Source organism: Dasypus novemcinctus, chromosome 19 (assembly GCF_030445035.2).
Source record: "Dasypus novemcinctus isolate mDasNov1 chromosome 19, mDasNov1.1.hap2, whole genome shotgun sequence".
Classification (NCBI taxonomy): Eukaryota; Metazoa; Chordata; class Mammalia; order Cingulata; family Dasypodidae; genus Dasypus; species Dasypus novemcinctus.
In genome coordinates this window covers 81,205,224-81,223,898 of record NC_080691.1, presented here as the reverse complement: position 1 = coordinate 81,223,898, position 18,675 = coordinate 81,205,224, and the positions used below count along the sequence as shown (strand labels likewise).

Genomic DNA, 18,675 nt, shown 5'->3' with positions numbered 1-18,675 from the left:
GCGAGCTGCGAACGTCTGCTGGTGTAGTTTGTGTGTGTGTGCCTGCCAAGTTTGTTTCGTTATAATTTAACATTTATTCGCGTGAAACATGCAGAATATTGCCTCAGCCTGAGAATCCACCCTTTTACTTATAATCACTCAAGAACATGCTCTTGACCGTTTAAAATAAAAAATTGAGGAAACGTTCATAAAGTGAAACATCCCCCACGGCCCACTTCATTTATTTTCCTTTTCAGCATCTTTACCCAGACCTTTCCTGCTCGTTTACGTGCATACACGCATACCTAAGTTGACAGTGTTTGTTGTTGTTGTCGTCGTTGTTGTTTTTGGCGGGGCTCAGCGGCGGCGGCAGGCTGGAGCTTTCCTTTCCCCCGCAGCAGGATGTCTGGGGAAGCTTCGCCTCTGCGTCGTTCCTTTTTGCTGTGGCGAGGTAGTCCGTAATTGGTGGCCACTCTGCACCCTGATCCCCTGCTGGCAGACACTTTGGGTTGTCTCCTCTTTTTCCGTATTTTCCTCAGTGCTCTCCCACGTACCGTGTAGACGTGGGTGTCTTTCTTCAAGGCAGACCCCAAGAGATGGAGACTTTCCTGCTGGGCATTTTATTTTGTTTTATTGTAGCGATTTTATTGATATATTCATTTGCCATACGGCCCATCCCAAGCGTGTTGGGCGTTTTAAATTCTCGAGGGAACCCCAGGGTGCCTCTGGGAAGGCTGCCAATGGTGCTTCCGAGGCCGGGGTAGAGAGCGCCGTCTCCCAGCCCTTTCGAGGCCTTCCTTACGTTATTCCTTTAAATTGTCCTCCATAAGGTGGGGCAAAAGTGGAGGATTCTTTTTTTTAAGGAGGTACCGGAGATGGAACCCATGACTGTACACGGGAGGCAGGCGCTCAACCACTGCGCTGCATCCATTCCCCAAGGAGTTGTTTTTTTCATTTGTTTTGCTTTGTTTTTAGGAGGTACTGGGGATCAAACCTGGGACCTTGTACATGGGAAGCAGGTGTTCAGCCACTTTAGCTACACCTGCTCCCCAAGTGTAGGATTTAATTTGCATTTTCCTGTTGATCAGAATCCCTGATTTCTTTCCACGTGTTCTTTGGCTATTTATTTGTTTCTCCTCTTCTGTGAAATACCTTTGCCAGCCTTTCCATCAGTTACCTGTTTCTTAGTGATCTTAGGAAGTTCCTGTTGTGTTCCAGCAATGAGTCGTATCTTCAAGTAGTATGTTGGAAATATTTTTTCCACATCTCTTAACCATGTTTAGGAGAATCTGCAAGGGTGGGATGGGGGGAGGACTTTATTTTGTTATTTGCCTTTCATTCTGATCATGGGAAAACTCAAATACATAAAAAATAGAAGTGTGACAAGCCCATGTGGTTTCACTCCTCCTCAGCCGTTAGGAACACAAGGCCCGTCCCGTTCCCTCGCCACCTCCCCTCCCACCATCATAGTGGGTAGCTCCCAAGCGTCAAGTTATTTTTTCTCTAAATATTTTTAACTATAATCCCAAAAGATGGCTCTTTTAAAACGCTTTTAATAATGTAATTATAATGTGGGTATCACAACTTAAAAGTGAACACTAACCTTTTTTTTTTTTCCTGAGATACCGGGGCTGGGAATTGAACCTGGGGCCTTGTGTGTGAGAAGCCGGCACTCAACCGCTGAGCCACGTCGGCTCCCCTGTGCTGTTTCTAGGAGGCACCAGGGACTGAACCCGGGACCCCCCGTGTGGGAAGCAGGTGCTCTGACGCGTGAGCCACACCCGCTCCCGCCATGGGCTTCTCAGGAATTCCTGTTCAGTCGTAGTTCAGTCATCCAATCAGTTCTTTCTTTTTTCCCTTAAATGGTTCTTGGGTCAAGGTCACAGATTGCACTTGGTCAGTTTATCTTTTAAACCTCTTGTATTCTTTAGGCTTTCTGTCCAGTCCTTTCTCTCTTTCCTTTGCCCTACAGCTGACTTGTGGAAGATGCCCTGCCCCTTTGTCACATCGATTCTGCCGCTTGCGTCTTCCGGGGTCATTTCCTGTGTTTCTTGTCCCTTGGGTTTCCCACAAACCTGTGGCTAGTAGACCTGGAGCTGTGCTGTCCACTCCTATAGCTACGAGTCCCTGTGGCCACAGCCTCCTTGAAACGGGTCTGGTTCAAATCAAGATGGACTGTCAGAATAAAATACACCTCGGACTTCGAAGGCTTAGTATGAAAAGATATAAAATAGCCCGTTCATAATTTTTATTTTAAAGATTTGTTTGTTTATTTCTCCCCACCCCTCATTGTTTGCCCTTGCTGCATCTGTTCGTCTTCCTTGTTTCTTTAGGAGGCACTGGGAGCTGAACCCAGGACCTCTGATGTGGGAGGAAGGTGCCTAATTGCTTGAACCATCTCCATTCCCTGCTTTGTTGTGTTTCTCATGATGTTTTTCCTTCTTGTGTCTCTTGGTGGCCGCTTGCCGCGCCTGCCCATCGCCCAAGCTCTCTCTCTCCTTTAGGAGGCACTGAGAACCGAGTCATCGACCTCCCATGTGGTAGGCAGGAGCCCAGTCACCTGAGCCGTATCCGCTTCCCTCATTAGTAATTTTTTTAGTATTCATTACGTACTGACATGGTGCTATAGGAGACCCATATCAGGTTATGTAAAACATTCAAATTTAATTTCACCCATCATTTACATTTTGACTCTGGGTATTAGACAATTTAAAACGAGGCGTGCATTGCCTTTGTGTCTCCTTCTGGATGCTGCAGACGTGGAATTCAGATTGGTTGTGTGGAGGACGTTTTAATTATAGGAGTTTTTCTATTTTGATGCAGGCAGATAGGTCAACCTTGACCTTCACTGCTTTTGCATTGGGTCTTGTCTAACACAGCCTTCGGAAGCGCATTCTCTCAGGCACCACAGAGTGGAATTTGGCTTGCGCATTTCTTGGCCTTACTTCTGAGTCCGTGAGACTTCAATCTGCGAGGGGAATGGCTAAGCTCAGGCGCGCGGCCCCCGGCCCCTTTGGTAGCGTTCGGGCCGGTGGTGACAACCCGCCGGTCGCCTCCGCGGGCCCAGGCGGCCGCGGACATGCTCACGGCGGCTCTCCCCCAGGGACGATTCCATCAACGACTGCCGGATCGTCTTCGTGGACGAGATCTTCAAGATCGAGCGCCCCGGGGAAGGCAGCCCCGTGGTTGAAAACCCCATGAGACGTGAGTCGGGGTACTGTGCGCGTGGGGCGCGGGGTGGCGGCGGCCAGTGCTGGCCCGGCTGGCGCTGACCCTCCTGGCCCGCGCAGGGAAGAGCGGGCCATCGTGCAAGCACTGCAGGGACGACGAGAGCAAGGCCTGCCGGCTGTGCGCCTGCCACCTCTGTGGGGGCAAGCAGGACCCCGACAAGCAGCTCATGTGCGACGAGTGCGACATGGCCTTCCACATCTACTGCCTGTGCCCGCCCCTCAGCGGCGTCCCCAGCGAGGACGAGTGGTGAGTGGGTGCCGCCCCAGGTGGGAGAGAACCTTCCGGAGGCCGACTGCGGGGCAGAGGGCCGGGCAGGCCGTGGGGGGCGTGCATCGCAGGGCTGTGGACCGCCGTGCCCACCCCACGTGCCTGCTACCATAGTCGTTGCCATCGAGGCTGGGCTGCGCCAGGCTGCTCTCTCAGGCCCCGGCGTGTGTGGGCGGATTTGGTCCTCGCTGCTCCTCCGACGCGGGGGCCGCTGCAGCCCCCCGCCCCTCACGCAGAGGTGGGGCCAGGGACCCCGCAGTGACGATGAGGGGCTCCTCGGGCCCCTCCCACCTTGCAGTTGGATTTGCTCTTGGCATTTTGGGAGGAACCCTGGAACCCTAAGCAGGAGCAGGGCCAGGTTGCTGTGCCCTAGAATGCTCTAGAATGTTCTAGACCTGTGCCGACAGGGTCGCCGCCAGCCACGCCTTCTGCCGAGCACTCAGCCGTGGCGAGTGCGACCGAGAACCCGGGATTTTTATTCTGATGAGCCGGCATTTGAATATGAGGGCCACGGGGGGCCGGCGTAGGGTGACGGAGGGGCGGGCAGGCGCGGGGCTGATGTCCCGCGCCCGCAGGTACTGCCCCGAGTGCCGGAACGACGCCAGCGAGGTGGTGCTGGCCGGGGAGAAGCTGAAGGAGAGCAAGAAGAAGGCCAAGATGGCGTCGGCCACGTCGTCGTCGCAGCGCGACTGGGGCAAGGTGAGCGGCCCCCGCCCCGCCCGCGCCCTCTCCTGCTCCCCCCGCGCCCCTCACGCCAGCGTGGCGTCTCTGTTTCCGGCGCGGACAGGGCATGGCGTGCGTGGGGCGAACCAAGGAGTGCACCATCGTGCCGTCCAACCACTACGGACCCATCCCGGGCATCCCCGTGGGCACCATGTGGCGCTTCCGAGTGCAGGTACCGTGGCGGGCCCGGGGCCGGGCGGCGGCTCCCGCCGGGGCCGGGTGCTCCCCCGCTCGGAGGAGGGAGCCCGGAAGCGCCCGTCCCGGGGCGAGGCTGCCTTGGGCTGCGGCATGAATTGTCATAGTAACGGCTCCCACGCGTCCCCGAGCTCCCGCCGCTGGGCGCTGCCCACTCAGGCCTTGAAACGTGGGGCTGGATCGTCCTCGGGGCGGGGCCGTCCCGGGCACTCTGGGGTGCGGGTTGCGTCCCGGGGCTCCCCCCACCGGGGGCCAGCAGCAGCCAGAGCTGGTGAGCAACGCGCTGTCCACCACGGGCCGGCCCAGGGCGGGCCCACAGAGGCCCGGAGCTCCCGGGGCCCTGCTGCGTTGTGTCCCGTGTAGGCCCTGCCCCCCCGCCAGGCGCACCCAAATCTCCTGTCAAGTGAGGGACTGAGGGAGCCCAGAGACTGCCCGGGGAATGGTGGCTCCTAGCTCACTTTTTAATTTTATTTTAAGATTTATTCCTCCCTCCCCTCCGCCCTCCCGCTCCCCAGTTGTCTGCTCTCTGTGTCCATTCGTTGTGTTCTTCTGCGTCCGTTTGTATTCTCAGCAGCACTGGGAATCTGTGTCTCTTTTTGTTGTGTCATCTTGCTGCGTCAGCTCTCCATGTGTGCAGCACCACTCCTGGGTGGGCTGTGTTTTTCACATGGGGCGGCACTCCTTGCACATGGGGCTCCCCTACACAGGGGACACCCCTGCGTGGCATGGCACTCCTTGTGCATGTCAGCGCTACACGTGGGCCAGCTCACATGGGTCAAGGAGGCCTGAGTTTGAACCCTGGACCTCCCATGTGGTAGGCGGATGCTCTATCAGGTGAGCCACAACCGCTTCCCTCCTATCTCACTTTTATTGTTACTATGTTTAACCTTTTAAAAATTTTTTTGTTTATTTTTATTTTTTTATATTTTTAAACTTTTTAAAATTTTTAATCTAAATTTCTAACTTTTTTTCTTTTTAATTTTTATTTTTTTATCTTAATCTTTTTGAAAGGATTTCAAACTTACAGGACAGTTGTAAAAATAATGCAAAACCCATATATGGAGAGCGCCAACATACCTAGCCCCCACTCCGAGACCAGGTCCTCTGACTTTTAACATCTTTTCACCTTTGCCCTCCCCCCCCCACGTCTGTGTGTCTATCCATCTTCCTCTGTCATCCATCCATCCATCGTCTGTTTATCGATTGTCTAAACATTTGCGGGTAGGTCGTGTGCATCGTGCTCCTCGAACACTTCGTACTCCCACGTCGTCACCTCACATTAGACTCAGTCCCGCCAGGCCACCATCGCCCCGTGTTCCGGATGGGACGGTCCTCAGCTTGCAGGGCGGCTGGGACGTAGGCCACCCTGGGAAGGGCTCCTGGCGGCCGCGAGGCGCGGTGGCTCGCGAGGGCCCTGCCTCTGGTTCAGAGCCTGCCGGCTCGTGGCGGGAAGGGTTTGCTTTCCTCCAGCAGTTGTTCCGTAAGACGCGGCTCACCCGCTGGGGGCTTTTGCAGGTCAGTGAATCCGGCGTGCACCGGCCCCACGTGGCGGGCATCCACGGCCGGAGCAACGATGGCGCCTACTCCCTGGTGCTGGCCGGGGGCTACGAGGACGACGTGGTGAGTGTGCGCGAGGCTCTGTCTCCGTCCCTGTGTCCGTCTCTGAGCATGCTGTGTGGGTCTCTGTGCATGCCCCTCTACCTGCGTGCCCGTGAGCTTGTCCTCAGTGGACGCCTGCAGATGGAGCGCCTCCTCCGCGCGGAGCGGTCACCAGCCCCTCCTCTGTTCCAGGACCACGGGAATTTTTTCACGTACACAGGCAGCGGTGGCCGAGATCTTTCTGGCAACAAACGGACCGCTGAACAGTCTTGCGATCAGAAACTCACCAACACCAACAGGTTTGCGGAAGGCGCTTTCTGTTGTCTCCTGCCGTGGCGGCTGCGCCGTGGAGGTGGTCAGCTCCCTCCAAGCCGCTACCTCCCGCAAGTCCAGTGCCCGGCGGGGTGTGGTGGGGCGTGGCAAGCCCAGCAGCTTGCTTCTTCCCTTCTCCCTGGCTAAAGGCCCGTGGGTGAGCACTCTGGATGGGCGCAAGCCAACTTCGTCTGTAAAGGACCGGGTAGTAAATATTTGGGGCTTTATGGGTCACGTGGCCTCTTATCGAATATCTCGACTCTGCTCTTGTAGCACAAAAGCAGCCAGAGGCTGCTTGGGAAGTGGATGGATGAGGCCGAGTGCCAATTAAACTTTGTGAAAACAGGCAGCAGGCCAGAGTTTTGTTGACCTCTGGATCAGAGTTAGCTGGCAAATAATTACCAGACTGCAGGGTGGGAGGGCCTTTTTTTTTTCCTTCTAATTTTTATTTATCTCTCCCCACCCCCTTGTTTGCACTTGCTGTATCTGTTCATCTTCCATGTTTGTTTAGGAGGCACCGGGAACTGAACCTGGGACCTCTGATATGGGAGGGAGACACCTAATCACTTGAGTCACCTCTCTTCCCTGCTTTGTTTTGTCTCTCGTTGTGTTGTTCTTCTTGTGTCTCTTGTTGCGTCACCTTGTTGCATCAACTTGCCACACCTACCCATCACACCGACTTGCTTCATTAGGAGGCACCGGGAATCCAACCAGGGACGTCCCATGTGGTAGGTGGGAGTCCAATTGCTTGAGCTGCTGTCCACTTCCCAATGGAGGGCCTTTTTAACCATAAGTGCTGTAAGACACAAAGGGGAAGATGGATTTAGAGATCTAAACGATTTAATCTAGATGCTTTGAATTGTATCAGCCAATCTTATAAATAGAATTAAAAGGCAAATGACCAAGGGAGAAGTTTGCAAGAAACCTGACTTGGGATGGTCATGTTCTTATCACATAAAAAGCTGTTGAGGGAGGCGGATGTGACTCAAGCAGTTGTGCGCCCACCTACCAGATGGGAGGTTCTGGGTTCAGTTCCTGGTGCCTCCTGAAGAAGATGAGCAAGACAGCAAGCTGGTGCAACAAGATGACACAATGGAATGATGCCATGAGGAGACACAATGAGGATACACTAAGGGAGACACAACAAGCAGGGGGCAGAGGTAGCTCAAGCGATTGGGCGCCTCCCTCCCACATGGGAGATCCTGGGTTTGGTTCCCATTGCCTCCTAACAAGATGATGAGCAGACAACGAACAGACAGAGAGAGCAAGTAGCAAGTGCAAACAATGAGGGAGGGAGAAATAAGTAAATAAAATCTCTAAAAAAATAAAAAAAAAGCTGTTGGAAAATCAGTAAGAAAACCTCCAATAGAGAAAGAAAACAAAGGGCATCTTAGTAACTCAGAAGAAATGCAACTGGGTAACCAGGGTGAATTGTTCAATTTTGGTGTTTCAAAGAAGTACAGATTTAAGCACTAGCAAGGTACCATTAATTTCCTTTCCAAAGAATTTCTAACATGCTGGGAAATGCCAGGGAAGAGACTAGTTGTCCACTGTTTGTAGACTTGAAGCCACCTTCCGGAACGCTCTGACCATATGTATGAAGAGCCTTAAAAACGTTCTTATCCTTGACCCTGTAATTCCACTTTGAAAAAGCTATTTCATGAGGGCTGAGGAGGTGAAAATTGTATGTGGGGCCATAGTTATTAATTTTTTAGGAGGCACCAGGGATTGAACGCAGGATCTCGTACATGGGAAGCAGGCGCTCAACCACTGCACTACGCCCGCTCCCCTGTGTAGCCATATCGAGCGTGCCGTTATCGGCACGAAACCCCCCAAAAAGGGAAGGGTCAATGATTGTAGGTTGGTCGAATGGGATATTTACATTTCAGTGGCTGTTTATTACCACGTTTTCCAAATTTAACGGTGTTGGGGGAAATGCTCATCGTAGCATCTGGGGTGATAAAATCCGGACTTGAACCCGAATTCCCAGTGTTGTCAAAGACGTTTATGCCTGGTGTGAACGTGTAGCTCGCGCGTTCCCTGGGGGGAGGCCTGTGGCTGGGCGCGTTCCTCGGTGGTGCAGCCCTCACCCGGTGTCCCCGCAGGGCGCTGGCCTTGAACTGCAGCGCCCCCATCAACGACCGGGACGGGGCCGAAGCCAAGGACTGGCGGGCGGGCAAGCCAGTGAGGGTGGTCCGCAACGTCAAGGGCGGCAAGCACAGCAAGTACGCCCCCGCCGAGGGCAACCGCTACGACGGCATCTACAAGGTGAGCTGCGCGGGGGCCTTGCAGGGCCTCCCGGCACCTTCCGGAACCTTCTGGAACCTTCCGGAAAGCGGGCTGTCGCTGACATGGCACCCCTTCTCCGCAGGTGGTGAGGTACTGGCCTGAGAAGGGCAAGTCTGGCTTCCTGGTGTGGCGCTACCTCCTGCGCAGGGATGATGATGAGCCGGGACCCTGGACAAAGGAAGGGAAGGACCGCATCAAGAGGCTGGGGCTGACCATGCAGGTGCGTCTGCCTGGGGGGTCCCAGGAGGAGCCGGCTCCAGGGCGGCTGCACCTCGCCCCGCGTGACTGAAGCGCTTTGGTGGAGGGCGGCGGGCCCGAGCAGGTAACCTCTGCCTTTTTAGACATCATCTTGGTGTCGAGAGCCAGGCTTGCTCATTCTGGCTGAGTGGGAGAGGAGGTCTCTCCAGATTACCTTGCAAGCTGCTCTTGGCTCTTGCTTGACGTCTCTCAGGCCCCTCACCCCCTAGTTTTCCCCAAAAAGCAGAAACCAACCAACCAAAACCGATAGGACGCAGACAGTGCAGGCACGTAGGTGAGAAGGAGTAACCCGTCCTCCCTGGGTGACACTCACGTCTGGGAAGCAGTGGAATCTTCCGAGAGTTCATCCAGCCGGGAGTACAGCTTGTTTGCACTATAATTAGGGAGTTTTCTGTTCGTTATTTTACAGCAAATAAATCAGTGTGGGACTATTTAAGGAATCGTAATTACTGTTGCGAACCCGAAACCGCCCACCCCCTTGGGGTCACACCAGGTTGCCTTTTGAACATAATGTCTTACGGCCGGGAATTTCAGAAGTGGAGGAGCTGGGAGGAAAAAGCTCGCCGGGGCGCATCAACTTCTGGTGGGGATATAGCGTTTTATCTCGGGCTTCCGTCGTCAGTGCCGCTTAACGTTGCTAAAGAAGGTTGGAGATGTTTTGCCGGAACGCTGGAGAGTCCATTTTAATCGTGGATGCCTTAGAGGTGGCACGATAATGAAATGCCTTTTAGGAGGACATCGGGAAGCCCGAGAACGATCAAGATCAGGGCTCCGCAGTCTCAGACCCACGGGCCAGCACGGCCCCCTGCCTGTTTACGAATAAAGTTTTATTGGCACAAGGCCGTGCGGTTCCTGGGCATCGCGTCTGTGACTGCTGTGGCTATTGCTGGCAAAGTTGAGTCACCCTGACAAACCATACGACCCGTTGAGCTGAAAATATTCACTCTCTGGCCTTCGATGGAGAAAGTTCACCAACCCCCGATCCGCAGAATAGAGATTAAGACTGTTCTTTGCTGGGTGTGAAGCTAAATGCCCTCTCCGCGCAGTCTCATTTCGGTCATCTCAGTCCTGCGCGGTCGATGGTATTAGATGCCCCTTTTTCTCAATGGTGGGCCACTGCCAAGACCCAGCTCGGTCCCCGCCCGGGACGGCCCCATGAAATAAGCGGAGAGCACTTAGTGGCAGAGCTCGGAGCAGGCAGCCCGGCCGCAGGGGAGTCAGGCGGGAGCTGGCGGTGTGGGAAGGAGCTGGGGCCCGGGGGGGAAGAGGAGGGCGTGGGGCGGGGATGCTGGGCATGGGGGTGGCAGCACTGGGCCCCGAGCCGGACGCCCACCCCACGCCCGCCCCTCATGGCCGTCCTTCCCCTCTGACAGTATCCAGAAGGTTACCTGGAAGCCCTGGCCAACAAGGAGAAGGAGAAGGAGAACAGCAAGAGGGAGGCCGAGGAGGCCGACGAGGCCTTCGCCTCCCCCCGGAAGGGCAAGCGGAAGAGGAAGTCGGCGGGGGCTGGCGAGACCGGCGGCGGGACGCCCAGGAAAGCGAAGGTGGAGCCCTACAGCCTCACGGCCCAGCAGAGCAGCCTGATCCGGGAGGACAAGGGCAACGCCAAGCTGTGGGACGAGATCCTGAAGTCGCTCAAGGACGGGCCGGTGAGCGGGCCGGGGGGCGCCGAAAGCCGGGGACCCGCCGGGCGCTGGCAGCTGCCCCCGCTGGGCCCCCGCTCTCCTTGGATCCGTCTCGGCTCAGAACCTTCCGGGCCCCCTGTGGTCACTCAGTGTGGAACCCAGAGGCTCCCACAGCCCCCCGCCCCGTGCCACCCCTGGCATGCTCGCCCTGGCCCCCGGCCGCTGTGTCATGGCCCTTGGCCTCTGCGCGGCCCCTCTCACCCTGTCCTGCTGGCTCGGCCCTCTGCCTCCTGCTGGAGCCTTCTGTCGCTGTCGTAAACCAACAGCCACAAACTCAGTGCCCGACGACAGCGCATCCGTAACTCACGGTCCTGGAAATTGGGTGCTCCAGGCCCGGCTGCTTCCTTCTGGGGCTCCAGGGCCGAGCCCATTCCCTGGCCTCCTCCAGCCTCCAGAAGCCGCCCACCTTCTTTGGCTCATGGCTGCATCGCCCTCTCCCTGCTGTCATGGGCCTCCGCTAGCGTCGTCCGCGCTCCCTCGGGCCCCTCCTAGTGGGACCCATTGACGAGCCGGGGTCCACCCGGACAGCCTGGGACAGTTTCCCCTCCCCAGGATTGTCCCCGGCTCCCGCCCGCAAAGTCCCTTTTGCCGCATGCGGGGATGTAATTTCCAGGTCCCGGGATAAGGACGTGGGCGTCTTGGGGAGCCTAATTCAGCCAGACCCCCGTCTTCCAGGTCTGTGCTCATAGGTGTCCCTTTCGGGGGTCTTTCCCCAGCCCCCTGTGTGCTGAGCAGCAGCCCCCATCCTCTGGCCTCCCTGCTTTGTGTCCCCCCAGCTGTGACGTTTGTCTCTACTTGTCTACATTCTCTTCCCTCTTGGCTTCATGCTCCAGCAGGGAAGGGGCTCGTCGTTTGGTTCCCTGCTGGGGCCCCTGCCCCCCACTGACACTCTTTGATTATTTTATTTTAAGATTTATTTATTCTCCCCCTTATTTTTGTGCTTGCTGTCTGCTCTGTGTCCATTCGCTCTTTAGGCGGCACTGGGAACCGATCCTGGGATCTTCCGGAGTGGGGGAGAGGCGCCCAATCTCTTGTGCCACCTCAGCTCCCTGGTCTGCTGCATCTCTTATTGTCTCTCCTCTGTGTCTCTTTGTTGCGTCATCTTGCTGCACCAGCTCTCTGCGTGGGCCAGCTCATCTTCACCAGGAAGCCCTGGGACTCAAACCCCGGACCTCCCATATGGTAGACGGGAGCCCAAATGCTTGAGCCACATCCACTTCCCTACTCTAATTTTCAATCTATATAGCGAACTACCCGAGTCCCACTCGGCACCCGTCCAGCCTGGGCAGCCTACCCACCCCGGTACCCTGGGCCAGATGCGCATGCCCCTGGGCCTCCGTTTCCCCACCTCACAGCGGGCACTGTAACCGCTCACGCCTCTGGGGTGGAGGCTGCGGGGCTGGACCCCCGGGCGCGTGGGGACGCCGTCGCGCAGCCGGGCCCCGGTTTCACGGGTGCCCGCCTCTCGTTGCAGCGGTTCCTGAGTGCTGTGGAGGAGACATTTCAGTGCATCTGCTGCCAGGAGGTGGTGTTTCGGCCAGTCACGACCGTGTGCCAGCACAACGTGTGCAAGGTGAGGCCGGCGCGCTCCAGGCTCCCACGCGCCTCCAGCCCCTGGATATCTGGCCTCCTCCCCACTCAGCGTTTTCAAACCAGATATCCAGAGGGCAGGAGGTGCCACCGGCCTGGCGGAGTGGGCCTGCCTCTCCCCCTGCAGGGTGGTCCGGGGAGGGCCCCCGAGGGAGGCAACTTGAGCTGAGGGGGCAGGGCACAAGCAGGGGTGTCGAGGGACCCCAGGGTGCCCAGTCTGGAGATGGGTGCCAGCGAGAGGCCCGCGGGCCCCTGAGATACCTGGGTAAGAGCAGTGCCCACGGTGGAGGGGGCCGGCAGAGTCCCCCCGCCACACGGACCGCCCCCTCACCCGCCCGGTCCTCTCCGGCAGGACTGCCTGGACCGATCCTTCCGGGCGCAGGTGTTCAGCTGCCCGGCCTGCCGCTACGACCTGGGCAGGGGCTACGCCATGCAGGTGAACCAGCCGCTGCAGTCGGTCCTCAGCCAGCTCTTCCCGGGCTACGGCAACGGCCGGTGATCCCCAAGCACTTCTCGCCGCGCGTTTTGCGAAAACGCCAACGCATCCGACGGGGTCGGGGCCCTTATTTTTTGTCTCTAGCAGGCTTAACTTAAAACATGTAGTTGCCGCCACTCCCTAAAAAGGCTTGTCTTCCTCTTATTTTTTATTGTTATTTTTTAATTTTTAAAAAAAAATCTATAAATTTTCAGGAACTTCTGTGTTACGGCTACAAGGAAAAAAAACAACCACAAGTTGGACTTCTCAGTGGTGTATGTGTGTGTGTGTGTGTGAGAGTGAGTAAATATAAAGCCTGTCGTTGATGAGCAAAAGTTTAAAAAAAAACAAAAACAGAAAGGATGTGATTACACGCTCCTTGCTGCGAAGGCTGCTTCGTCGTTCTGGACTGACGTCAAGTTCTCAGAAGTTCCCGCCACCGAGCAGCCGAGAACAATCTCTGAAAGGCCTGTGGGTCTGGCCCCAGAGAGCCAAGCAAGCGCGTCTTCCCGACGGCAGGCGGCGGCCCCCAGTCCAGCAGGGATGGCCCCTGGCCGCGGGCCCCGGGCGGCCGTGGCGCGGCCCAGCCGTCCACGAGGAGCCGTCTGCGTGGGCGCCCAGCGAAGGAGAAGAGCCGCCAGCCCACCTCGGCCCGGCCCGGCCCCCGCACCCCACAGCATTGCCCACCGGCTTGCTCTCCCATTCTAAGATCCGCTTGAAAAGTCCTCTGCCCTTGTCTGCAGAGGTGGGGCCACCCAGAAACTACCTCAGCTGGACTGTCTCTCCCCCAGGGCCCGGGCGCGGGGGCAGTTGCTGTCCGAGCTGGAGCGCACAAAGCCAGGTTCAAGTGCCTTTGGTTTTTTTGTTTTTTGTTTTTTTCTTTTTCCTTTTCAAAGACAGGGCTCCTTTTTTTTTTTTTTTTTTTTTAAATAAGCACTGAAATGTTCAAACTTGCCAACTAGCTTCTGAAACTGGTCGACCCGTTCTTCCTGATGCTTGGGTGGGCGTTCGCCAATGCCCTGAGTCTCACCGATCTTGAAATTGAATTTCCAGCGCGTCGACGATGGCCAGCCGCGAGAGGGATTTTTCTTTTCCGAGTAAACACTTTCTCGACATGAAATTTTTTTGTAGTTAACTGTACATGTATCAAGGAAGGATGTAACTTAGCGTTTGTTTGTGGGTTTTTTCTTTTTTCTTTTTGGTAATTTTTGAAATGGTTTGTTAATTTCTCTTAACTTTACCAAAGTTTGCAGCTTATACCTCAACAGAACAGGGATATTTTAAATCACACGACTGCAAACAAACTGGAGCAATATTGTTTAAAAATTTTTTTTTTGTATGTGTGGTTTTTTTATTAGGTTGTTGATGTATTAGGGGAAGAAAAAAACCAGCAAAATCTTGTGTAGGCTTTTCCTAGAAAGTTCAACAGTTTTTGTCCAGAGTTTTAGATTCTCAGAATAAATGTCTTTTACAGATGCTCTTGAGTAGGTCTCGTCCTCCTGGCGGTTTGCTTCGTCGCTCACGGCACGCGTCTGTTCTTAGGATTTCATTTTCTGCCCATAAAATCCCGGGAAAGAGGAGGCAGGGCGCCTCTCCCCCACGTCACAGATGAGAAAACTGAGACCTTCTCGTTGCCAGCCCAGGGGGTGCCCGCCTTCCCCTCAGCTTTTTCCTTTATGTTTTGAGGCAAACGACCACTCACAGAGCCAAAAGGCCAGTTGTTGCAAATAAAGTTTTATTGGGACACAGGCAAGCCCATTTGTTTACAGACTGTCCAGGGCTCCTTTGGCACCGCAACCAGGAGACCCGAGTACGCGCGACACAGACCATCCGGCTCGCACAACGGCAAACGTTCTCTTTCCAGCCCTTTATTTTTAAAAATTTTTTAAAGACTTGTTTATTCGTTTGTTTTGTTTTCTCCTTCCCCTCCCCCCCGCCCTGCTTTTTTGCTGTCTGTGTCCACTCGCTGTGTGATCTCCTGCATCTGTTTTGCGTTTTGGTCTTCTCATCTGTTCTTATCTAGGATTCACCGGGATTCGATCCTGGGGACCTCCGATGTGGAGAGAGGCTCCCTGTCAGCTGCGCCACCTCAGCTCCTGGTCTCTGCTGCGCTTCACCTTGACTCTCCCCTTGTCTGTCTTTGGTTGCGTCGTCATCTTGCTGCGTGACTCACATGCCCGGGCACTGGCTCACTGTGCAGGCACGCTTTCTCTTTTTCACCGGGAGGCCCCAGGGATGGAACCCGGGTCCTCCCACATGGTAGGCAGAGGCCCTATCACTGGTGCCACATCCGCTTCCCATCTAGTCCTTTAAAGAACAAAAGTTTGCTGGCCCCTGCCCAGGAGAGCTTTCTGGAATGACGGAAGCTCTATCTGTGTTGCCCACCACGCAGTCATCTGTGGCTGTAGAGCACTTGGAAGGTGGCAGGAGCGAGGGAGGAATTTGCTTTCAAATTTTATCTAGCTAGCAGCTACCGTGTTAGAGCAGGTTTCCAGAAGGGCCCACACAATATCTAGAGAGAACACCATCGGGGTCTTAGGAAAATCAAAATCCTCTGCCCTTCTGAAATGTGACCGAGTGAGAATTAAAACCACAGGCCGTGGGTCATGTCGCCATCCCTTGAGATCCAGGGACACTGGCAGACACCGGAACACAGAGCACTCAGAACTTGGAGATGGGTCTGCTCTCGAGCTTCCCCTTTTACGTGTGAGGAAACCGGCCGTAGGGGTCACCCACTGGCCCTCCACCCCTGCCACCAGTGGGCGCCACTCTGAGCTACCTGGGTTTGACCCTGGAGGCGGTATCTTGACGATGCCTGTGCAAGTTTTGGCATGTCTCAGGAGGGGCCTGATGACCCGAAAGGCCATTTCAGAAGCCAAGGGTGAGGCAACTTTAAAATTGACTCCTGGGAAGCGGATGTGGCTCAGGCGATTGAGCTCCCGCCTACCATACAGAAAGTCCCAGGTTCGGTTCCCGGTGCCTCCTAAAGAGAAGACGAGCAGAAACGGCACAAGGTGAATGGCCCTAGCAGACAGGGAATGCAAACGACAGGGGTGGGAATAGATAAAATAAATCTTAAGAAAAATTGACTCCTGGGAAGGGAATGGTACTAAGTAACATTGACGAGGTTATTTTGCCCACGCCTTTTACTGACAGTATTTCTAGATTTCATGTGGCTAAATGAAGACATGGGAAGATTTGATTTTTAAATAAGTTAGGCAACTTTTGGTTCTTAAAATGCACTGTGTGAACCGGCCTTCTCCACAGTCAGGATACTTGGAGATGCATTAGTTGAGACAGACTTTTCCAACCTTTCTCAAGGTAGGATGATGTCATCGCTTAAAAGAAAATAAGAAAACACAGAAAAGCGTGTTTTCAAATCCACTTCAGAAATGATCACACTGGCCAAATTCCTTTCCCTGTTGGCTTTTTTGCTGGGGAGGGGGTAGTTTTTAAAAATACGTAACAGCTTTCATGAGATGATAATTCACCCACTGAAGACATACAAGCCAGGGAACTGATGTGGCTCAGTGGTCTGAGCTTTGGCTTCCCGGGTTCAATCTGCAGCCCTAGTACATCAAAAAATAAAAATAAAAGCATAGGACCCAGTGATTTTTTAAAATACGTTCAGAGTTGTGCAACGATCGCCACTGCCTGGTTTCAGAACGTTTTCATCATGTAAAAAGAAGCCCCGTTGCCTTTCGTGGTTATACCCAGTCCACCAGCGCCTGAAAACCACTAATCTGGTTTCTGCTCCCGGATTTGCCTGCTCTGACTTCATATAAATGGAGTCAGGCCATAGGTGGCCTCTTGCATCTGGCTTCTTCCACCGAGCATCAGGTTTTCAAGTTTTTGCCTTGTTGTAGCTTGTCTCAGTACTTCATTCCTTTTTGTGGCTGAATGATATTCCATTGCATGGATCTACCACATTTTGTATATCTACCTGATTAGCTTTTTTTTTCCCTTTTTCTGAGGTTCCAGCCCTGGGGACTTGTTTGTGAGAAGCTGGCACTCAACCACTGAGCTACACTGGCTCCCCCCAAGTTGTTTCTTTCATGTGTTTGCTTGTTTGTGTTGTTAGGAGGTACCAGGGATTGAACCCGGGACCTCGTATGTGGGAAGCAGGCGCTCAACCACTTGAGCCACATCTGCTCCCCATCTGATTGACTTTTTTAAAAAAATTTCCCCTCCCCCCTGTGGCTTGCTTGCTGCCCGCTGCGTCCACTCGCCGAGTGCTCTTCTGTGCTTTTTTTTACTTGTCTCTCTCTTTTTGTAGTGTCACCTAGCCGAGCTGGCTCTCTGGTGTCTGCCGGCCGGGTGGTGCTCCACAGCGTGTGGGTAAGCCTGCCTTCACAGCCGCTTCCCCAACTGACTTTTAAATGTAAAACTTTTTTCCTTCCCTCCTCCTGCTTGAAGATATAAAATTAATATACAATCTCTCCAGAAAGTTTGGAGACTAAATATATAAAGAAATGCAAAATAGAATTCTGCCACCCAGGGAGCAGATGTAGCTCAAATGGTTGAGCGCCTGCTTCCCATGAACAGGGTCCCGGGTTCGCTCCCCTCCCTGTACCTTTTAAATGAAAACACCAACTCACTGGATGTAGCTCAAATGGTTGAGTGCCTGCTTCCCACGTATGAGGACCTGGAATCAATCCCCGACACTTCCTAAAAAAAAAATCCTACCTCCCAGAGGGTTAACATTTTGATTTACCAATAATGGTGTATGTGTATATGTACCTACTGTGTGTTGGCACTGTGTTAATAACCTCAAAACATCTTTCTGTTATATGGTTGACTTACAGCCTGTTCGCAGGCGAGGAAACCAAAACAGAGGTCCGGTGCTTTGCCCAGGGATGTGGCAAAGACAAGGCACATATATTTATAGATGCTTTCCCGTATATTTGTTTTATATATTTAATTTCAAAGAACGAATAGCATTGCACATCGCCACTTTGTACCCTGTTTTCCTTTTAACATTTTTGGAGTACTCTGTCCAAAACCGCGGCGAACAAACCGATGTGGCCCTTGGGACATGCGTCTTTGCGTGTGTGCGCCCAGGAATGGACCAGAACATACAGTGGGTCCAGCCAGACCCGCGTGGGGTGAAACGGTGTGTGAGGATTCCTCCCCCAGTGGTCGTGGAAACCCTCGAGAACCTAACTTTCTTTCCATCCACCTCGAGTTTTAACGCAGCAGGGCACCGCACGGCGGGAGGGGAATCTTTGTGAAGAGCGAGCTGGTCCTTGGCTCCAGGCTTTGGCCCCTGGTGAAGGTGAAGGTTGGAGGGCAGGGCCAGGAACTGACTCAGAGAGGGGTCCTTGGCCGGCCCAGGGCTGATGCCAGCACTTGTCAAGTTTCGCACCTGTCGGCCGAAGAAACCCAGGACAATTAGGTGAGTCTGTCCCCTCCCCAAGGTCCTTTGTCTATTTACAATTTCTGAGAGTGTGGCCTTCCTGCTTCGACTGGTCCTTTTTTTGGCCTCTGATACCTTTTAAATGAAGTAGCAATGATTATGGTTTTTTCCAAATAGTTATGACAATTTTCAAACACAGGAAAGTAGAATTCACCACCTAGATTCTCCAATTGTTCATGTTAAATTTAATCACATAATACGTGACATAAAAAAAAACCAAGTCTCCATAAGCGAAATAAAATTGACAACCTATTTAGGTCGCTCAATTAAAAAAAAAAGTCTGATAAAGCCAAACATCTGGAATTTGCTGTTTTACAGGATCAACTTATAGAAAAAACGGCTTACATAGGGGTGGGCAGGGATATGTTCATTACTGAATTTTTTTCTTAGATTAATTTATTTCTCCCCTCCCCCTCGTTGTTTGCACTTGCTGGGTCTGTTCATCTTCCTTTTAGGAGGCTCTGGGGGACCCGAACCTGGGACCTCCCATGTGGTAGGCAGGAGCTCAATTGCTTGAGCCACTTCTGCTTCCCCATTATTGAATTTTTTCTTTTCCTTTTTCTTTTCTTTTTTTTTTTTTTTTAAAGATTTATCCATCCATATAATTCCCCCCTCCCCCAGTTGGCTGTTCTCTGTGTCTATTTGCTGCGTCTTGT

General features: G+C 53.8%; 1 protein-coding gene across 3 annotated transcripts in view; it reads left to right on the top strand.

Moving 5' to 3' along the window:
* The window catches only part of UHRF1 (ubiquitin like with PHD and ring finger domains 1), a 40,762-nt gene extending 26,683 nt beyond the window's left edge, over positions 1–14,079 (top strand). For all 3 annotated transcript variants that reach the window (XM_058282035.2, XM_058282036.2, XM_058282037.2), the window contains 11 exons: positions 3,083–3,183; positions 3,270–3,456; positions 4,053–4,176; positions 4,265–4,372; positions 5,911–6,015; positions 6,187–6,293; positions 8,412–8,574; positions 8,678–8,815; positions 10,227–10,502; positions 12,013–12,111; positions 12,481–14,079. In XM_058282035.2, coding sequence (XP_058138018.1) covers positions 3,083–3,183; positions 3,270–3,456; positions 4,053–4,176; positions 4,265–4,372; positions 5,911–6,015; positions 6,187–6,293; positions 8,412–8,574; positions 8,678–8,815; positions 10,227–10,502; positions 12,013–12,111; positions 12,481–12,627 — 1,555 coding nt within the window. In that variant the 3' untranslated portion in view covers positions 12,628–14,079. The remainder of the gene's footprint in view (positions 1–3,082; positions 3,184–3,269; positions 3,457–4,052; positions 4,177–4,264; positions 4,373–5,910; positions 6,016–6,186; positions 6,294–8,411; positions 8,575–8,677; positions 8,816–10,226; positions 10,503–12,012; positions 12,112–12,480) is intronic.
* Positions 14,080–18,675: the final 4,596 nt, after the last annotated feature.